The sequence below is a fragment of the Balaenoptera ricei genome, chromosome 13, assembly GCF_028023285.1.
Source record: "Balaenoptera ricei isolate mBalRic1 chromosome 13, mBalRic1.hap2, whole genome shotgun sequence".
NCBI classification, from domain to species: Eukaryota; Metazoa; Chordata; class Mammalia; order Artiodactyla; family Balaenopteridae; genus Balaenoptera; species Balaenoptera ricei.
Window position 1 is genome coordinate 62,118,651 of NC_082651.1, and position 18,221 is coordinate 62,136,871.

The 18,221-nt window shown below is 40.7% G+C and overlaps 1 protein-coding gene across 2 annotated transcripts in view; it reads left to right on the forward strand.

The window, feature by feature from the left end:
- The window catches only part of FSHR (follicle stimulating hormone receptor), a 166,213-nt gene that overhangs the window by 128,846 nt on the left and 19,146 nt on the right, over positions 1-18,221 (forward strand). Inside the window, exons 5-6 of one of the 2 annotated variants that reach the window (XM_059942821.1) lie at positions 13,106-13,177; positions 14,421-14,498. In XM_059942821.1, the coding sequence (XP_059798804.1) occupies positions 13,106-13,177; positions 14,421-14,498 (150 nt within the window). The remainder of the gene's footprint in view (positions 1-13,105; positions 13,178-14,420; positions 14,499-18,221) is intronic. The other variant, XM_059942822.1, reaches the window with a different exon arrangement.

Here is an 18,221-nt window from a genome sequence, read left to right on the forward strand (position 1 = left end):
AAAAGTTGTAAGGAAGAGAAAGGAAGGGAGAAGATGAGTCAGGGTGCGGGGACGCTTTGAAAATTCAAAATGGCAAACAAGTGCAAGCACTGCTGACTGGACAGGGCACTGCTGGCGGATACGGGGTGGGACACAGAAATCACAATTTAGAAAGCACTTTCACTTTATATTAATTTACATAGTCTTACAAAAGCCCTCTGAGATATTTACTGATGGTTCCATTTCACAGATGGGAAACTTGAGGTTCAGAGATGCTGACTGAATTGCCCTAATTCCCAAAATGGGATTAAGAAAGGATCTTGGAGCAGGAGAGACAGGGAAACTGATACTAATTGAACATCTACTAGATGGCAGACTCTAAACTAGGTATTTTGTTCTCACAACTCATCTTCCAACCTTCCAAAACAGTGAGGTGTGTATTTTGCCCAATTTATAAATGAGGAATTTGAAACTCAGAGATCCTGTAGTTGGCAGAACTGAGATCTGAGGCCAGGAGTGTCTGACTCCATCCCGGTTCTCCCCGCTTTCTGGGGCTCCGCGGCTGGGAAGGTGCAGAGTTTGGGTGAAGCCAATGTCAATGTACCCAGTGTTCTGAGCGCAAGAGTGACACCTGATTCCCGTTGGCCGTTTGGAACTTGTGATCATCTACGCGGCTATGTTGAAGTGTACCTAAGAAATAGCTTTCTAAATAATTAATGCTTGAAATGAGTTGTGGGGAAGGGTGTGCAAACTGTTTAAAATATTAACTCTTTTGCGACTCCCCTATGTAATTTAAAAGTAACTGCTTGCCACAGATTGGTAGCCTGATTAAAGTTATTCATACATCGGCATCCCAGAAGGTCCCAAAAGATTACCTCTTAGCAACACTCTGTTAGCAGTGAATCTAACTTGGAGAGATCTTTAGGTTTTAAAAGTCCTTATGTGGCCAATGTGGTATCATGGAAAGAAGATCACCAAGAGGCATGGGAGCCCGAGGGCCCAGGTTCCGATCCCATTTCTTCCACTTGCTAGCAAACAAGTTAACTGAAACTCTCTAAGCCTCAGTTTCCTTATCTAGAAAATGGAGCTAATAATAGAATCTTCTTCATGGAGTTGTGGGCAGGAATAAGTGACACTGTACAGGCAAGGCCTGTATGATGGTGCCTGACATGTGGTAAGGTAATTGGAAAGTATTAACTATGATTCTTTCTGGTTTGAGCTTAGAAATTTGGGTGATTCATTTACCCTCTATGAGCGTTGCCTCCCTTATCTGTAAGACGGGAATCATAATTATATTCACCTTAGAAACTCACAGTAAAGTCAAATGAGGTAATATGAAATAACTCTGTCAGTCACTTAAGCTACACAAATATAAGATAAGGTGATTTTCCAGTCTTTTCTTCCTAGAAGTCTGGGTCAGAACTGTGACCTGTGTAATCAGTTCCTAGGACTTCAGTTACTTCCCAAATACCAGTCCTCTGGTCTACTGCCACTTTAGGCAGCCTCTCACCCGGGCCCAAGTCAGACGCTGGTCACTGTGTCCCCAAGCAGGAGGAGACAGTGATGAAAGTTGCCACGCGGTTTTCTTAAAGTCCTTCTCTCAACCTAAGTGACACAACAGCAGCTCCCACCCTTCCCCAGGGTGGGGGGCTGGGAAGGGCAGATTCTCAGGCGTCTCCAGGAACCCTTCTCACAAGGTTCCTACACCGTTTTCATGCCCACTGTGCACGAGAGGTTAAGAGTTGTGTAACTGGTTTCTAGAAACCTGGACTATAGCATGTCTCATACCTCGGCATCTCAGGAAAAACTCCGACTCTGACATCCTGTTACACTGAGACCTGCCCTAGCCACGAAGGCATCGTATAGCAGGCTCCAAATTGAAAGGACAAATAACAACAAAGTGAGAGCTGCTCAGTAACCCATCACAAACTTTATTTTTTTCTATATTCAGGCCCATTTTGTCAAAGATTTCTCTTCAGTTTAGTCCTCCTTTGATTCATTTTGCCATCAGAGAACATGATTTCTTCTTACCCAGACAGGGTGTGTAGTAGAGAGGTTAATTGTTGGGCTAGGAGAAGGAATCTGATCCTGTGACTGATAGACCCTGTACAGCTGCAGGGGAGTTATTCAGAGTCTCTTACCTTCCCTCTTTAGGTTGTACCCTAAAGGGGCTCATCCTAAAATGCCTGAAATGCTGGCAGAAATTGGATCAATGTTCATTTGACAGAGTGTGCCTTTTCACCAATGTGGTTCTGTAAACTTTCTGATTTATATCATGGTAGAGGAATACAGGGGGCTGACTAATAGAACACTCTGTCTAAGAGAGAGTTTGCCAACCATGTCCTAAATGGTAACAGCATTTTTGGAGAATTAGCATAAATCAGCATAAATACTCTAGCTTCTAGCAGGGTTTCCAAGGTTGAAACAGGAAACACCAAACTCAGGAGATACTCTACAATAAAGGAAGAATCCAGGGTCAATATGTTTGGGGAAAGCCAGCACACTACTTCCTCCTCTTGGGCATTTACAATGAATAACATTGTGGTAAAGGCTCTGAGAATCCTGCAGGAAAGAAACTGTTTAACCTTATTAATCCAGCACTTCCTAGACTTATTTGATGACTGTGGCCTTTCATTTGTAAGCAAAGCATGTATAACCTTTGGAAACAGCACTTATAGAGAAATGCTCAAAGTTTCTAAGTTGGAAGTCACCTTAGAGGTCACAGAGTTCAACTCCCCTTTCCAATTCTACACCCAGTTCCAATGTGTGGGGTTTCCCCTCACACATCCAAGCAATTCTCAGACACCAGCTGGGCACCCTACAATTCAACTCAATTGTGACACTATCTACCTGGATACAGCATTAGCTCCCACAGATTTAAGGCTCAGTCCTACAAGACTGTCCCTCTTCAGGCACCAATTGTAAGTCCAGGCTGTCACCTGTGATCCTGACCAGACAGCTATAGATTGGAGGTTCCAATGACCCCGCTTTGAGTTTGGTTAATTTGCTAGAGAGGCTCACAGAACTCAGGGAAACATTTTGCTTACTAGATTACCAGCTTATTATAAAAGGATACAACTTAGGAACAGCCAAATGGAAGACATGCATAGGGCAAGGTATGGGGAAAGGATTCAGAGCTTCCATGCCTTCTCCAAGCCCACCGTGCTCCCCACCCAGAAGGTCTATGCCAGGAAGGGGAATGGAGACCAAATATATATTTTGTATCATAAATAACAATATCACACCCCTCATGAAGAAACCTAGCCACACAGACACATTTCCAGAGGTAGGGAACCAAGTGCTTTGCGGTACAATTCATTCTTCTGTCTGATCACGGTAGGAGCACAAACTTTAGAGTCAGAAAGATGTGGATTCAACCTCTAGCTCTGCCCGCTTATGTGCGGCTTTGTGAAAGTGACTGGACCTCTCGGCTAAGCCTCCTCCACTCTGATATGAGGATGGTAATGATACCCATCTCCTAAGGTAGAGGAGAGGAATAAATAAAATAATCAATGTTAAGTGCTTGGTGTGGTACCTGGTACATAGGAAGTGTTCAATAAATGTTGACCATGATTATTATTAATCCTATACCTACTTGCCCAAACAACACAGCACAAACCTATTACTATTTCCACCTGGAAGCTCTTCAGAATCACAGGCTTCTCTTCCCAATCAAAATATCCTACATAGTGAACAATACGGCCTTGATTCTTCACCCCATCAGCTAAAAAAACACCAAAAAACAACAACAAAAAACCTATATCCCAAAATAAGTTTATTTATAAAGTAGATACATATATAATGCAGTATTAATGTTTGTGTGCATTATAAAATATACACAAAAATGATATTTTAAAGTATGAAATAAAGGTGAATAAATTATATGTTTTACATGTACACCTTGCCTTATTATATACCATTTTATATGGCACAATAAGCCTAGTTTGCTCTCACTAATTACAATAACAGTATTTTAGAGAAAGCAATACCATAGGATGTGTTTCATTATTTTTTAATCCTTAGTTTAACACTCAGAAAAGCAATTCACAGGTCATTTCAATAATAGATTTCAATGGCTGTCAAAGCTGAGAACAAAACCTCACTAAAACAAATAGGTCTAATGGAAGAGCAGCCTATAGCTGTACTGAGTCACCCAGACTCCATGTTCAATCCTACTCTTTCATGCAAATATTTTTATGAAATTCAGCTAGTAAATTTTCTTCCCTAATGCCAATCAGATGTTCTTACAAACCTGAAAGATGTTGTATTTTTATGTTTCTAATCAAAGTGTTCAAAACCCAGTGAAAAAAATATAAATAAGTTAGAAAATTGCTTATCCTTGTTTTTAAAATATGCAATATGAGAGTTTTCATAACTGATGACATGCATCATTTTCAGCAATAAATTAATTTCCATTTTTCCCCAAACATTTCCCTTTGAAATGTTGTTGTATTCTTCCTCATTATTAATACATCACCTTTCCCTTAAAGAGATAAATCAAATGTCTAATTTGAAAATATCTGCTTTGTAACATTATTTCTGATAGTCATTTGTCATCACAGAAAAACTCAGCCAATTGGAACACTTGTATTTTCTTTTAATTTGTAAGTCATCTTCCATTTTGTCAACTCCTTGTAGTAATTTTCCTCGAGATGACCAACAAGCCTCTAGGTAATAGTATGATCAGGACCCAGGCACTAAACAGAATCAGACAGGCAAGAAGGTTTATCCAGGCAGGTTTGTCCAAAGAAGGAGGAGGAAATTAGAGAACGGGGGCAGGAGGAATCTGGGAAATTCAGCTGCGGCTTCCAGTGGTTGCAACAGGGCACACAGAGCCTCCGGCAGCAGATAACAAACCAGCCTGCCCAGGCATCATGGAGGTTCCACAAGGACAACAAGGACCCAGACACGGAAACAGCATCTCAGTGCCCAAGAGAACTGGGGGAAAGCAAGGCATGGCCCAGGTTCTAGGGAAACCAGGAAATCAGACAAGGTCTCAGTTATAGCAATGGAATGTGACTGAACCATGTCCAATAACAGTGCCTGGACACAGTGCTAAGGTTTCCTGTTAGGTAAATCTTACTTCCCTGGGTAAAAGATAAAGGATCTGAGTCCTAGAGACTTCAACTAACTCCTTAAGGCCGTACAGCTTAAAAAGTGGTACAGCCAGGACTTGAACCCAGATCCTCTAGCAACAGAGCTGCTAGTTTAAAGCTATGCTACTCGTCCTATCTGAGAATAGGACCAGAGCCCGATTGTTTAACCAGAATATTAGGTCAAAACAGAATCTGCAGCCAGGCTAATAAGGCTGAGATCTTCAAAATCCTGCCTTCGGGCTCATTGCCCTGATTGCTAAGGAGTCTGGTTTCCATGGAGACTGACGCAAGTTTGATCTGAACGTGAGTTAAATATTTCCAGCTTTGAAGACATGAGACTGGGGAGGCAGGAAACAAGGCTCTCCCACTGTCTCAGGTAATTCCTTACCCAAGATCATTTTACAGAAAAAAGAAACCGAGGCTCTGAAAAGGTAAGTGAACTGCTCAGCACCATCCAACTAGTGAGAGAGAAAGCACTTAAATCCAGGGTCCCTCATCTTAAGTCTAAGGTCCTTTTCATTGAACTACAGCTTATTACACACACTCCCATCTAACTCCAAGTTTACATGATTTTACACCTAATCAAATCTTTATTTAATGATTTGGAAAGTATATGTTAGCATCTTTTCTAATGGTGTATGTAGAGATGCAAATTCCCAGTCAATAAGGATCTACAGTTAATAGAAAACTCAATATCAGTGAGCCTCAAAAGGTAAGGTGGCTTCTCCTATATTAAGTGTAGTCCACTCTTCTCCTTCTTATGTATCATTGGATAACTAACTTCTCCCAGAGTGGTCAGTAGGAAGAAGTACATTTTATCTAAGAGACAGAAAAATGTAATTAAAAATGTAAAAAAATAAGGAAGACAAAGACTTAAATTAGGTGCAAACAAAGCTTATATCACGAGAAACCAATTAGAAGATGGAAAAAGGAGTTCAAGTTCAAACCCTCAGTCTTGGTTTCTAGGAAATGTGCTTTGGCAAAAATAATAAACCCCTAACCCAGACATACAACTGGCAGCGTCCCATTCTTAAATCAAATTTGCCTAAAATATCTCAGTGGGCCATTAAGGCCATGGTATGGAATCTGTTTCTGCCTCAGCTCACAAACTAAAAGAAAACTGGTTCTCACCGTCTCAGAATTCAGCATTCCTTGCCACAGTGGATTCTGAGTGGAACAGAGATAAAGAATTGCATTCTTGGTTAGCATGTGTGATGGAGAGTGATGTGTTGTTCTACCTGACTTTTCTCAGTTCAGTGGGTTATGCAGTAGGTTCTCAATAACTACCCATTGGTTTGTCCTGACCACTACTGTGAAGTCAGGGTTATGGGACAGTGAAAATATGGGCCACCTCTGCTCAGGGAGTCCCCAAGTCTTCTTACTTCCCATTACAGCACCTCAGAGTGGCTTCTAAACACTTAGGCATCAAGTCCACACTTCTTTACCTGGTCTTAAAGGTTCTTGAGATACTGCCTCCTCCTTCCCTTTCCATCCTCTTTTCCTCTGTGTCCCACCTCCTACAAACCTCCTGTGGTCTAAGCTACACACGCTCACTTCCCTAGTTCAGGCCAGTAAGCTTTATATTCTCTCAGAAATCTGGTTTGCTCTCCTTCCTTGACTAATCCAACCCATATTGCTCTCCCCTTCCCTGAACTCTTAAGACACTCACAGTCAGTAACATAGATTTTAGCACTAGACCTGTCTGAGTATTTCCACTATACTAGTCTTAACTCCTCAATTCACCTGCAAACCCTGAAGACATGGGTCTTTGGTGGTTTGGGCATGGTCTTTGGTGTCCTCTCTTGGATGGGATGGAGGTTGTATGAAGAGAAGATGTACAGCCCAATGCAAAACAAGTGAGCACACATACACTATAAATTTAAGAAAAAACAACCTACCAGCACTGTTGAAGATTCATGAAAGCACTAATGATGTTTAGGACAATGAGCCTTAGAGCTTTGGGGTCAACTGTTCATGAAAGCAAGTATATTATCTAGTTAGGGGGCAGGACATAGTGGGACTGGTTCCCATCAATTGAAGGGACCTCACTAAGTTCATCCTGTCAGGCGAAGCACCCATTTTCATCACTGTAACCTCAAGATTGGCGACAGTTAGGCATGAAAGGTGTTAACACCAGCTCAGAATGTAAAGCCGGCTGTTGACTAGAGAGGACTGTAAGCCAGTTACCTTTCTTTAGAAGATCCATTTGCAGAACTTAAATTTGCTGACATTTGGCCCTCAGGCCTTTACCTGTTCTTGAAGATAAACTGTGGTTGAGTGAATCAAAATAATTTCACAGCAAACAGTCATCCGACCAAAGCAAACCCATTGAGACATAGAGCTCCTAGCTGATTACCCACTTCCAGCCTCCATCAGACATGAATTTATTGATCAAAGGGGAAAAATGAATTGAAAACTAAGTGTTCATCCGAACTCCATTTCCTGAGTTAACTTGGGGTTGTGGAGAGTTTCAGCTATAGAGTTATCACCAATAATCCATCTCACTAGATGGTCACTAGATCTTTTTAAGTGCCTTAAACTCAGAACTACTGGAATAATCTTAGCCATTTTTGCCGTGTTTTCTTTTCTATAAAGACCAAAAATTTCAGTGTGCATCTATAGACACTTATAGATGTCCCACAAGTATAGTGGCTTTGGGAGCTCATACTATTGATATTAAATAATGTACTTGTACCCTTCTCATTGACAATCATAAATTCTTCCCTCCTTCAATTATATAAAATTCTTACTCATTCACTAAGAGAAAGAGAGCCAAGTTGTTATCCATATAATGTCAAATCAGTTAGGTGTGATGAACACAGCTAGTGAATGATTCCTTTTTTGTGCTCATCTCTTGACAGCACATAACACACTGCCTGGCCTGATACACATCAAGCACTTTACATGCACCAACCGCTGTGAAAGCGTTGAGTTTTCAGAAGAAACATGATTTCCATCATCATGTCGTTCACAATCTGGTTGAAGAGACAGACGTTGAACAGACACAAGAACACAAGATAATATACAGTTGAGAATCTTGATGAGTGCTAATAAGGGAAAAGTGCTAAAAAGGAATATGATTATACTGGGAATAAATCGGAACCTTAATTTAGATGGGCAATCAGGGAGCTCTTCTCTGAAGAAATGACATTTGTAACTGAACCCTGAAGGATGAGTTGAGGTTGGCCAGGTGAAGTGTGGGTGGTGAGCCCTCCAGATAGAGCATGTGCAAATGCCTGGAAACAGGGAAGAACTTAGTGCATCTGAAGAATTGAAGGAAAGCCACTGGTGCTGAAGTGAATTGGGTGAATGGCATGAGTTGAGGGTTCAAGTGTAAGTAGGAAGGAGTATAAATTTTACTATAGGAAACAACTAAAGAAAAGCAGAGGACTAATGCCATCTTATTTACGTTTTTTAAAAGAATGCTCTGTGCGCTGTATGGAGAATGGGTTTGAAAAGGACAAGATTAAATGTGTGGAAAGGAGGAGACTATCGCAGAAATCTAGAGGAAAGGTGATGGTGGCTTGTTCTAGAATGGTGTCAGTCGAGATGGAAGAAATTGTATGGAAATGGAATCTAAGAGGATGTTGAGATGGACTGGATGTTGGGGAATGAGGGTGACGAAGCCAAGTTTAATGTCACATTTCTAACAAATAATTGATAGATGGGAGTGCTATTTATAAGGAAGAATTGAGAAGGAGCAGTTTTGTGAAAGTGATGGGGGGAACTAGTTTAGTTTGCTATGTCAATGAGACATTCAGAAGAGGATATGTGAAGTAAACTTTAATTAGGATAAACTAGAGAGGTCAGAAGTCAAGTATAAATCTAGGAGTCGTCATCATATTGATACTACTTGAAGCCATGGGAAATGAGACCTTCCCAGCAAGACTATAGAGAAAAAAGGCAGAAGGCTCTGAGTACGTCTAGAGGAGGGGGCTTAAAAACTTAAAAGGAGTAACAAAGAAAGAGGTGGAATAATAGAAAAGTGTGATTGGACAGAAACTATTAGAAGAGAGAGACTGGCAGAGAGAACTGAATTCTCCTGAAAGGTCTAAAAAATGAGAATTTAAATTGTTCATTACATTCATTGTTTATGGGTTGGTAGATTTGGGGCATGACAAAAGTAGTTTCAGTGGAGAGGTATAGAATGAAAACAAATTGGAGCATCCTCAACAAATTAAAGAGGAACAGAACATGAGAAAATGAAGATAGCGTACACAGACAACTCTTTTAGAGACTTTACTGTAAAAGAAGGAAGAGAAAAAGGCTGGGCTGCAAGTGGAGACAGATTTGGAGCAAAGGCAAATGGCAACTGTCAGTGAGTCTATGTAAAATGTGAAATTCAGTACAAGTTAGTATCTGTCTTAGTCTAGGTGATCCAAAATATGTCTGAGCAAGGACTTAACAAGTGAGTATTTTATTTTACATTCAAACTGGGGAAAAGAGATTAGATGACTAAGAAGAAAAGAAGGAATGAGGGAAAGGCAACTCAAGAATGTATTATCGGCTGACTGCCACCAGGAAATCAAGGCCCAATTATGCTAGAGCCCATCTAAGCTGTCATTTAGAATACATTAAGAGTTGTTCACCCAAGGAGTGGAAGAGTTCACCACTAGAAGAGTTGCCCTATGGGGTGCTAACTCCCTTGTACCTCCCAATCTGCCCCATGCCTCAAAATAGTTGAGCAGATTCCTATAAGCGTCCCACTCAGAGGTGGTAGAGGAGCCGAGGATACAGAATGAGAGATACCCAGTACAACTGAGGGTCAGTGTCTGCTAAGTTAAATCCGTATGTAGCTCGTTGCTATGGTAACCACTAGAGTAAAAGATGGAGCAAGAGGATGTGAAGCAGGGCTCAGTGGTGTCTGATATAATATCTACCTTGATATTCACACACTCCACATCCTTTCCAGTCTGGAAAGATGAAATGGCTTGCGTCTAGTTCATACCAGAGCTGGCATGTACATTCTCCTGATTCCTGGCCTCCAGACCTCCTTGCCTCTGTTTAAGATTAATTACTCCAAGTAGTCGTGATACCTGACAAGTAAATTAACTGAATAAGGGTTTTAATACATTCTTGGTGACAGAAGCAAGAAATGTTTTAGAACCAACAACCAATTAACCTAATATTTTATGAGCACATACTGTATTCCCAATCTGCACCAGTAGTATAGATTGTCAAAGAATATTAAGTATGGTCCTTGCTTTGATGTCTCATTAAAAGAATACTGCATAGACCCATGAGAAGAGATCTAAAAATAGTAGAAGGCTGGATATGATTATATAACAAATGTAGAATAAGCTTGTGTCAAGCTAGCAGATATTTAGTTATGGCAATGTTTCTGTTGGAACTTCTCTGAGTAGAATCTCAGAGGTGATGGAGAGCAATCATGAAAGTTATTTGTTTTGGTTAGAAACTTCAAACTTGAAATGTTAACAGAAGCTATCTCTGGGTAGTGAAACTAGAAGTGATTTTTACTGTCTGCTGTAGATGTTTCCATATTTTCCATAAGTTTCACAATACATATGTATTACTTTTATATTCAAAGAATATACTTTTTAAAATAACCAAAGGATGTTGAGCCACTAGAACTCTCATACATTGCTAGTGAGACTGCAAAATGGTACAGCCACTTTGGAAAACAGTTTGGCAGTTTCTAATAAAGTTAAACATACACTTACCATCGACCTAGTAATCCCACTCATAGGTATTTACCCAAGAAAAGTAGAAATGTTCCCTCCCTCCCTCCCTCCCTCTGTCAGTGTCAGTCTCTGTCTCTCTGTCTCTCTCTCTCTCACACACACACACACACTCACACACACACACTATACACAAATGTTTAAAGCAGCTTTTTTATAATCACAAAAACTGGAAACAACCTATGTGTCCTTCAACCTACGAATGAATAAACAAACTGTGGTATATCCATACAATGGAAGACTAATCTGCAATAAAAAACAGCAAACTACTGGGACTTCCCTGGTGGTCCACCGGGTAAGATTCCACGCTCCCAATGCAGGGGGCCCAGGTTCGATCCCTGGTCGAGGAACTATATTCCACGTGCATGCCACAACTAAGACCCAGAGCAGCCAAAATAAATTAAATAAATAAATATTAAAAAAAAAAAAAAAACAGTGAACTACTGATGCATACAATAACATGGAAGAATCTCAAATGCATTATACTGTATGAAAGAAGTTCCATAACATATGGTTGCACTGATATGACATTTTGGAAAAGGCAAAATTATAGAAATAGAAACTGATCATTGGTTGGTAGGAATAGGAAGTAGAAGGAGAGGTAACTACAAAGGGCAACACAACATAACTTGGAGGGTTCTGGAACTTGGCTGTATCTTGAGTGTGCCAGTATTTAAACAGCTGTATATGCTTGTGTTCACTCAGGTCTCTACACGAAACAATTTATTTTTCAGTGTGAAAATTTTTAAAGTAAATAACACAACAAATTCTTAACAAAAGCATGTTAACAGCTCTTTCCCACAAATGAAAAACAAAGGGAGACCATCTCAAGGGCTGTTGAAATACTCAAAGGAAGAATTGACCAAGATGGGTTCTGTGTGGATCAGTGGGAACCAAGAAGGAGCAAAACATCTGAGAACCAATACAGGGAACCTGTAGGGAGAATGCACTGGCTTTCTGAAGACAGAAGCAGAGAACAAGACACTAAAGTCTACTCTAGAATCATAAACCCAAAAGACACACGACCTTTCACAATGATGAGTGCACCAGTGAAGGTTCCTTAGCTTGCAGGCAACCAAGACCAACTTTGTCTTAGGTAAGGCACACAGAGAAAAGGGAAATGGGAGTGGGAAGGAACTGGAAGGATTCTGAGTAACCCACAGGAGCCCGGGAAATGCTGAAGAACAGTGTGCCAGACAACTCTCATGGGGCAACTTGAAAATCTTTTCCACCACTGCTGTGGAAGCCAGTTCCACCCAAATTTCAACCAGCTTAATGCAGCTTAATTTCAACTGTATAGCAGCTACTCTGGCCTTGTGTACCTCTCATTTCTAGTCCTGGGGCTTCTTCTACACCACTGTGAGTGATGCCCAGTAGGAACTCGCTGGGTACCCACAAGTGTGCAAGTCAGAGTGGAGTTAACACCATGGGGATACCTTCCACCAACACGAAATAGTAGTCTGTGGATAAATGCCTCCCCTTTTCCCCCATTCAGAGCAATAGTTCTGATACCCATTTTGAAAATCTCCTAAGTCAATTCCTTGGCATTAAAGACCAGTCACTAGTAGTGGTGGACAACTCAATACAGTACAATAACTCATTCTTGTACTGATTATTTTCTTCCATCTCTCTTTCATTCCACCTGTCCCAAACTCTCTGAACTCATATTATCAAATATACTAACTGCAAGCCAGCCTTTATCACAGGCTCTGCTTCCTGGGGAACCCAGGCCAAGACACACAGGCCTTGGGAATGATCCAATATAGCTCTGGAAATCTCAGCTGTAGAAATATGTGGACTATCTCTTGAGAGTGATGGTATCAGTGGACTCAGCTGTAACCAACCTTCAACTTCTTCCCAGGAGCGAGTCTGATGGGCTCAGTGTAGGTCACATACATACTCTGGGGTCAAAGGATATGGACCTCATGCCCTAATCTCAACAGAATCACTTGGAGAAGAGGCAGTTCTTCAAAGAGTATGTGGAGATTGGAAACAGGGGATGATTTAGGAAAATTCTGTTGTCTAGTTGCAAGTTGCTTTTGGATCATGTTAATTTATCTTTCTAAAAAAAAGGTGTGCCTTGTGGCATACTAGCACATCTTTGTGCCTAAAGTGTAAGTTTCCTTTCTCTAAGGTATCAGTAGCTTCCTAGACCCTGGTTAGAGCCTTAAAATAGAAAACATTAGCATGATTCAGGTGTATTATGGGATTTTCTGGTAGGTTTTTCTGAAAGCTCAAAACTGATATTTTGAATTTGGAAAGCTCAGACTCTAGCAATTGTTAAAATAGCCAGCTTCATTTTTCACTCACTCTCAGTTTGTCTCTTTCTAGGTTAATATCCAACACAGGTATTAAGCACTTGCCAGCTGTTCACAAGATTCAATCTCTCCAAAAGGTTTTACTGTAAGTTTGAAGAGCGGTTACCAACTCTTTACTCGATAGCTGTCCTGCCCAACAGCCTCTGGGCCTGTAATATGCATTGTGTAGTCTCCATCCTCCAAACATGTTGCTCTGGGTGAGCAGAGGTAGGAAGGCAAACAGCAAGTGTCCTCGGTTTTACCTTAAGACCAGCTAATCTCAGTTTAGAGAACGTCAGCAGGCTCCTCGGTAAGACAGTTGTCAACAGAGCCAGCTTGTAGCAAATCAGGGAGTCTCCCCTTTCTTCACTATTTAGTACCTTACGTACCTCCCTCCTGTAACTCCCCTTTGTCTTCCACCATCCTCTCCTCTTCCCTCCAGAATTCCCATGCTGCCCTAAGCATAAAGAAACCACCTGACAAACTCACACTAAAGTGTTAATGATGATGTATTTTGAAAGAGCAAGAGAAATGTATCTGTATTTTGAAAGAGCAAGAGAAATGTATCTGTATTTTGAAAGAGCAAGAGAAAAGGCAATGTAATGTATAATAGCAAGTTTATTTTCAATAGTGAAATTGTAAGAATCTGGACAGACCCAAAAGGAAGAGGTAGGGAAGAGATGCAATGAGCTAAGGAAGGAAGGAGAGAGGGAGGGAGAGGGAAAACTAGAGAATATCCCCCATTTCTCAAATTGTTCCAAGCAATTTACTCCTTTTACATTTACATGTTAGATCAGACCCAACAGGGAAGTTTCAGAGGATGAGGGGTACAAACAGAAAACTGAGACTTTCTTCATCCTTTCAGTCAGGAGGAGAAAAACCAATGATAAACACTTCTGTGACCCAAGGAGAACAGAGGAAGGAAACTAGCTTTGAGAAGGGGATTGAGATGGAGGAAGATGAAGGCCCAAGTAAGGTGAATGGAGAAGTTTGGTATGGAGATGAAAGGTCAGCTTAAGTGACTTTGTCCTACTGATCAGGTACCAACTGTGGAGGCAAGGATAATAAATGAGTCTGTTAGAACCTCAGCACAGTTGAATCAGCTAAGAAAACTTTCAGAGAGGGAAGAGACTGCATGTCTGCAATTCCATTGTTAAGAAGAACTGATATACTAAAGGTAAATGAGATGCCATTCACTTCCCAAACACTGAACTCATCATCCTTCAGAACAATAGCTATTCAAACATTACCTCAGCTAAAGACTACACCATGCCAAGTGGACTGCTTGTGGGGAGGTGACATGGAGTGGAGCTGACATAAATACCTGATTTGTCTGTACTTTCTTCTAGAGACATTCAAGATAATATAAACATCCACACAGTTGAAAGAAATTCTTTCGTGGGGCTAAGTTTTGAAAGTATGATTCTGTAAGTAAAGGAAAAAACTCCAATGGAGGAACATTTGGTTTTTCATGTAATGATTTCTTTCTCATAATGGTATGCTCTTTTTTTTTGTTTGGGTAACTTTGGCATTTCACCATTCCAGTTTCTCTCTGGTTCTGTGTTTTTCTCTCATTTCCCATTTTTACATTTCCAAATCACAACATGGAGACATGTTAATAATTTATGATTCTGTGGTGCAATTCAAGTATTTAAAATTGCTCTTTGAATGATGGTCTCCTGTGATGCAACATCTGTTCTGAGGGCCAGAATAACTCACACATCAATAAAGCTAGTTATTGCCTGGCAAGGCTTTTGTTGCCCAAAGAAAAAGACCAAGAAGGAGTCTGAATCAAGAAGACATGGATATTCCCTCATAACCATGCCAAGCAGCTTCTGTTCAGCCCCACGCTGAGCATATAAGATGACTTCTCATTTTCTTGGAACAATCACGTTTTTTAATGAGCTTGAGTTAATCTCCCTGACTTTTGGGAAAGTTTTTAAATGCACTCTGCATTGTTAATGGACTACCTTCTAATTGTTTGTGCCAGTAGCCTGTGTGGCAGTTTACCCACTTCCAGAGATGGCCAGGAAATAGGGCACTAGGGGTTACCCAAGTGTTTGTGGGATCCATGGAAGTTAGATGCATAGAATGACATTTGGGGAACTGGTAATTGCAATTACATCTGTAAGAAAAGTATTTTCTCTTTACATTTCACAAATTGTTGTGTTCTTTTAAAAATATACATGTGTTTCAATATGCTGATATGTACAAAAGGTAAGTTCTAGTCCAGAAAGAATTTTAGTCTTTTTCAAAACAATAATACGATTTAGAGACCCATCTATACCAAAAAAACAAAAAAAGCAAAAAAACGGAGCAAGGTGGCGGAGGGGGCCAGAGAGAAATAGTAGGCAGAAATGAGAACATATTGAAGAATAAAGCTAAGCACAGTATTTGATGTAAATTTATTACAGAGAACAACAGAAAATGTTTGAAAGAGATTAGCAGAGAAATAGGATGTATGAAGGAAAAAATAAAATCAAAGGCCTGTATTCAGAGTACATAGTAGTAGGACAAAACTGTAGGTAATACCTAATCCTTTCACTTAATACGCTCATGATATTTGGAATCTCTGTGTGTGTGTGTGTGTGTTGGAAAGAGTTGATGGGGTGTGAGAAGTATGAGAGAAAGGGAAAGCAAAAGAAAAAAGCAGCATGAAATATGTGCAAAATAAAAGCAATTGTTCTAAGCATAAAGAAGGTATAATGTAATTTGATGCGAGGCTTAAAGGAAGAGTTCAATGAAGGAAGGAAGGTGGCTGAGAAAGGATGTTGGGTCGAAGATGGCCCTTAAAAGACAAGTGGGGGGGCTTCCCTGGTGGCGCAGTGGTTGAGAATCTGCCTGCCAATGCAGGGGACATGGGTTCGAGCCCTGGTCTGGGAAGATCCCACATGCCGCGGAGCAACTGGGCCCATGAGCCACAATTACTGAGCCTGCGCGTCTGGAGCCCGTGCTCCGCAACAAGAGAGGCTGCAGTAGTGACAGGCCCGCGCACCGCGATGAAGAGTGGCGCCGCTCGCCGCAACTAGAGAAAGCCTTCTCCAGAAACAAAGACCCAACACAGCCAAAAATACATAAATAAATTTAAAAAAAAAAAAAAAAGACAAGTGGGATTTAGCCACAGCATTGGCAAAGGACGAGCAGAGGAAACAGAATCTTCAAAGCCAAGGAGGTTAAAAAAAAAAAAAAAAAAGCTAAAAAGGAACTTTTGGAAAATAGTGAGTACCTGAGTAATACCGGCCTGGTGTGTTGCAGCAAAAGGACTCCTTGGTTACATAATGGAGGGAGGAGATTAGTGATAAATGTAATCAGTTGTACCTGGATGCTTGTGCTTCTTTAAATGTTGCTCTAAACATATGTGTCATTTTTAAATATAGTGATTCAAAATTAGTTAATGTGGCAAGTTTATTAACAGAGTTTTTTTTTTGGCCATGGCACACGGCTTGTGAGATCTTAGTTCCCTGACCTGGGATTGAACCCAGGCCTCGGCAGTGAAAGCACAGAGTCCTGACACTAGACCACCAGGGAACTCCCAGAGTATTTTTATAGAAAATATATAAGTGGTAACCTGAAATTAATATAATGTTAGATGTCAATTATCTTAATTTTTTAAAAAAGTCCGTTTGTACTAATAACGTTCTCACAGTTTTGCATATGGACACACATCCTTTTTGTCCAGAACATAAGACAGAAGGCAATCTGTCCTGATCTACCTAGTCTTAACTTTTCCCAAGTGGAGGAAAAGAATTTGAGGAAATAAGAACTTTGGAGAGAGTCCCGCAAGCCCAAAACTACAAACGAAGCATAGAGATCATAGCCACTCTTCACTGACTCCTGTCCACGAATACCGTGTGGTTCCCCAGAATTGGGAGCATACTCTCCTAGCGAGGACAGCTTTCTTAAGAGTCAGCATTTCTCAGACATGTCTCTAAAGGATAAATTCACATTTGTGAGAAAAGCATCTTTTTCTTTTCTTTTCTTTTCTTTTTTTTTTTAACCTCAGATGGCCCTTAATCCATAGATAACAGAATCAGAAGATCCACACTCATCACAATTTAAGTCTCCAGTTGTTCCTAGTCCTGGCGCTATGTCTGAATGCAGGGGCACTTTCTCCTCCTAGGGACATCCAAGGGTACTCAGGAAAAATTAAAAAAGCCTGGCAAAACGGCTCTGATGACTGGAAAAGCTTTCTATACATTGGCATCTTTCAAAATCATGAAGCCCTGTTCTATATATATAAATATATGTTATTTTAAAAACAGCCCAACAATGAAGGATTATCAGACACTTGGCTAGCAGTCACCCCTACTCTGCCCTGCAACCAGAAAGTCTGAACAGGGAAGTACCTAGCTATGGCCGACCAGCAGAATGGACTAATTCAGAAGAGATAAAATGAGGTTACATGTGTGCCATCTCCCGGCACAGCCCGGCCACAGGAACTGCTCACTTCCTGTGCGTTTCCTCCCTTCCTCAACTGGCTTCCATCTCACTTGCCTGCCCCTCAAGGAGATTTCATGGGCCAGGTCCCCGAGCACCTTCATTCTTTAGGATGAGGGCAGACTCTGCTTCTGGAGCCTCCTAAGCCTGCACTGAGTGAACACACTAGGGAAGGGACAAAACAAAAAGACTGAGGAAAGCATGATTCAGTTATTCCTTAGCTGACACTCTGCCCTGTTTGTCGTCACCATCATCATGAGGTGGGTTTTAAAACCAGCACTGCCTCTCTTAAGAAACTAGGTATATAGGTGATAAATATCAGCTTCTCTGGTAGTAGTTTGAGAGTCTTACAGCCTAATGTAAACCCAGGGCAAGAATTCTGTACATAATATGTTTTTTGTGTGCTGATCTGTTGTTGACGTCAAAAAATGCCACTCGCTCCCCATGTGATGGCATCTATTAATTAAGAAAATCCATAAAGACAAAGGGCTACTTTAAATACAATAATTCTTTTAAATTAGTCTGCATTTTATTTAATCATAGCAACATCTATTTGCATGACATATACATGCAGAAAACGTTAATTATCTAGTCTATAGAAAAAAAGATAGGTAGAGATCATATGGATTTGCACACTGCTTTTGTTGGATTAAGGGTCAGCCAACTACACCCAATGGGGCAAATCTGGTCCCTGATCTAGGACTAGCTTTTAT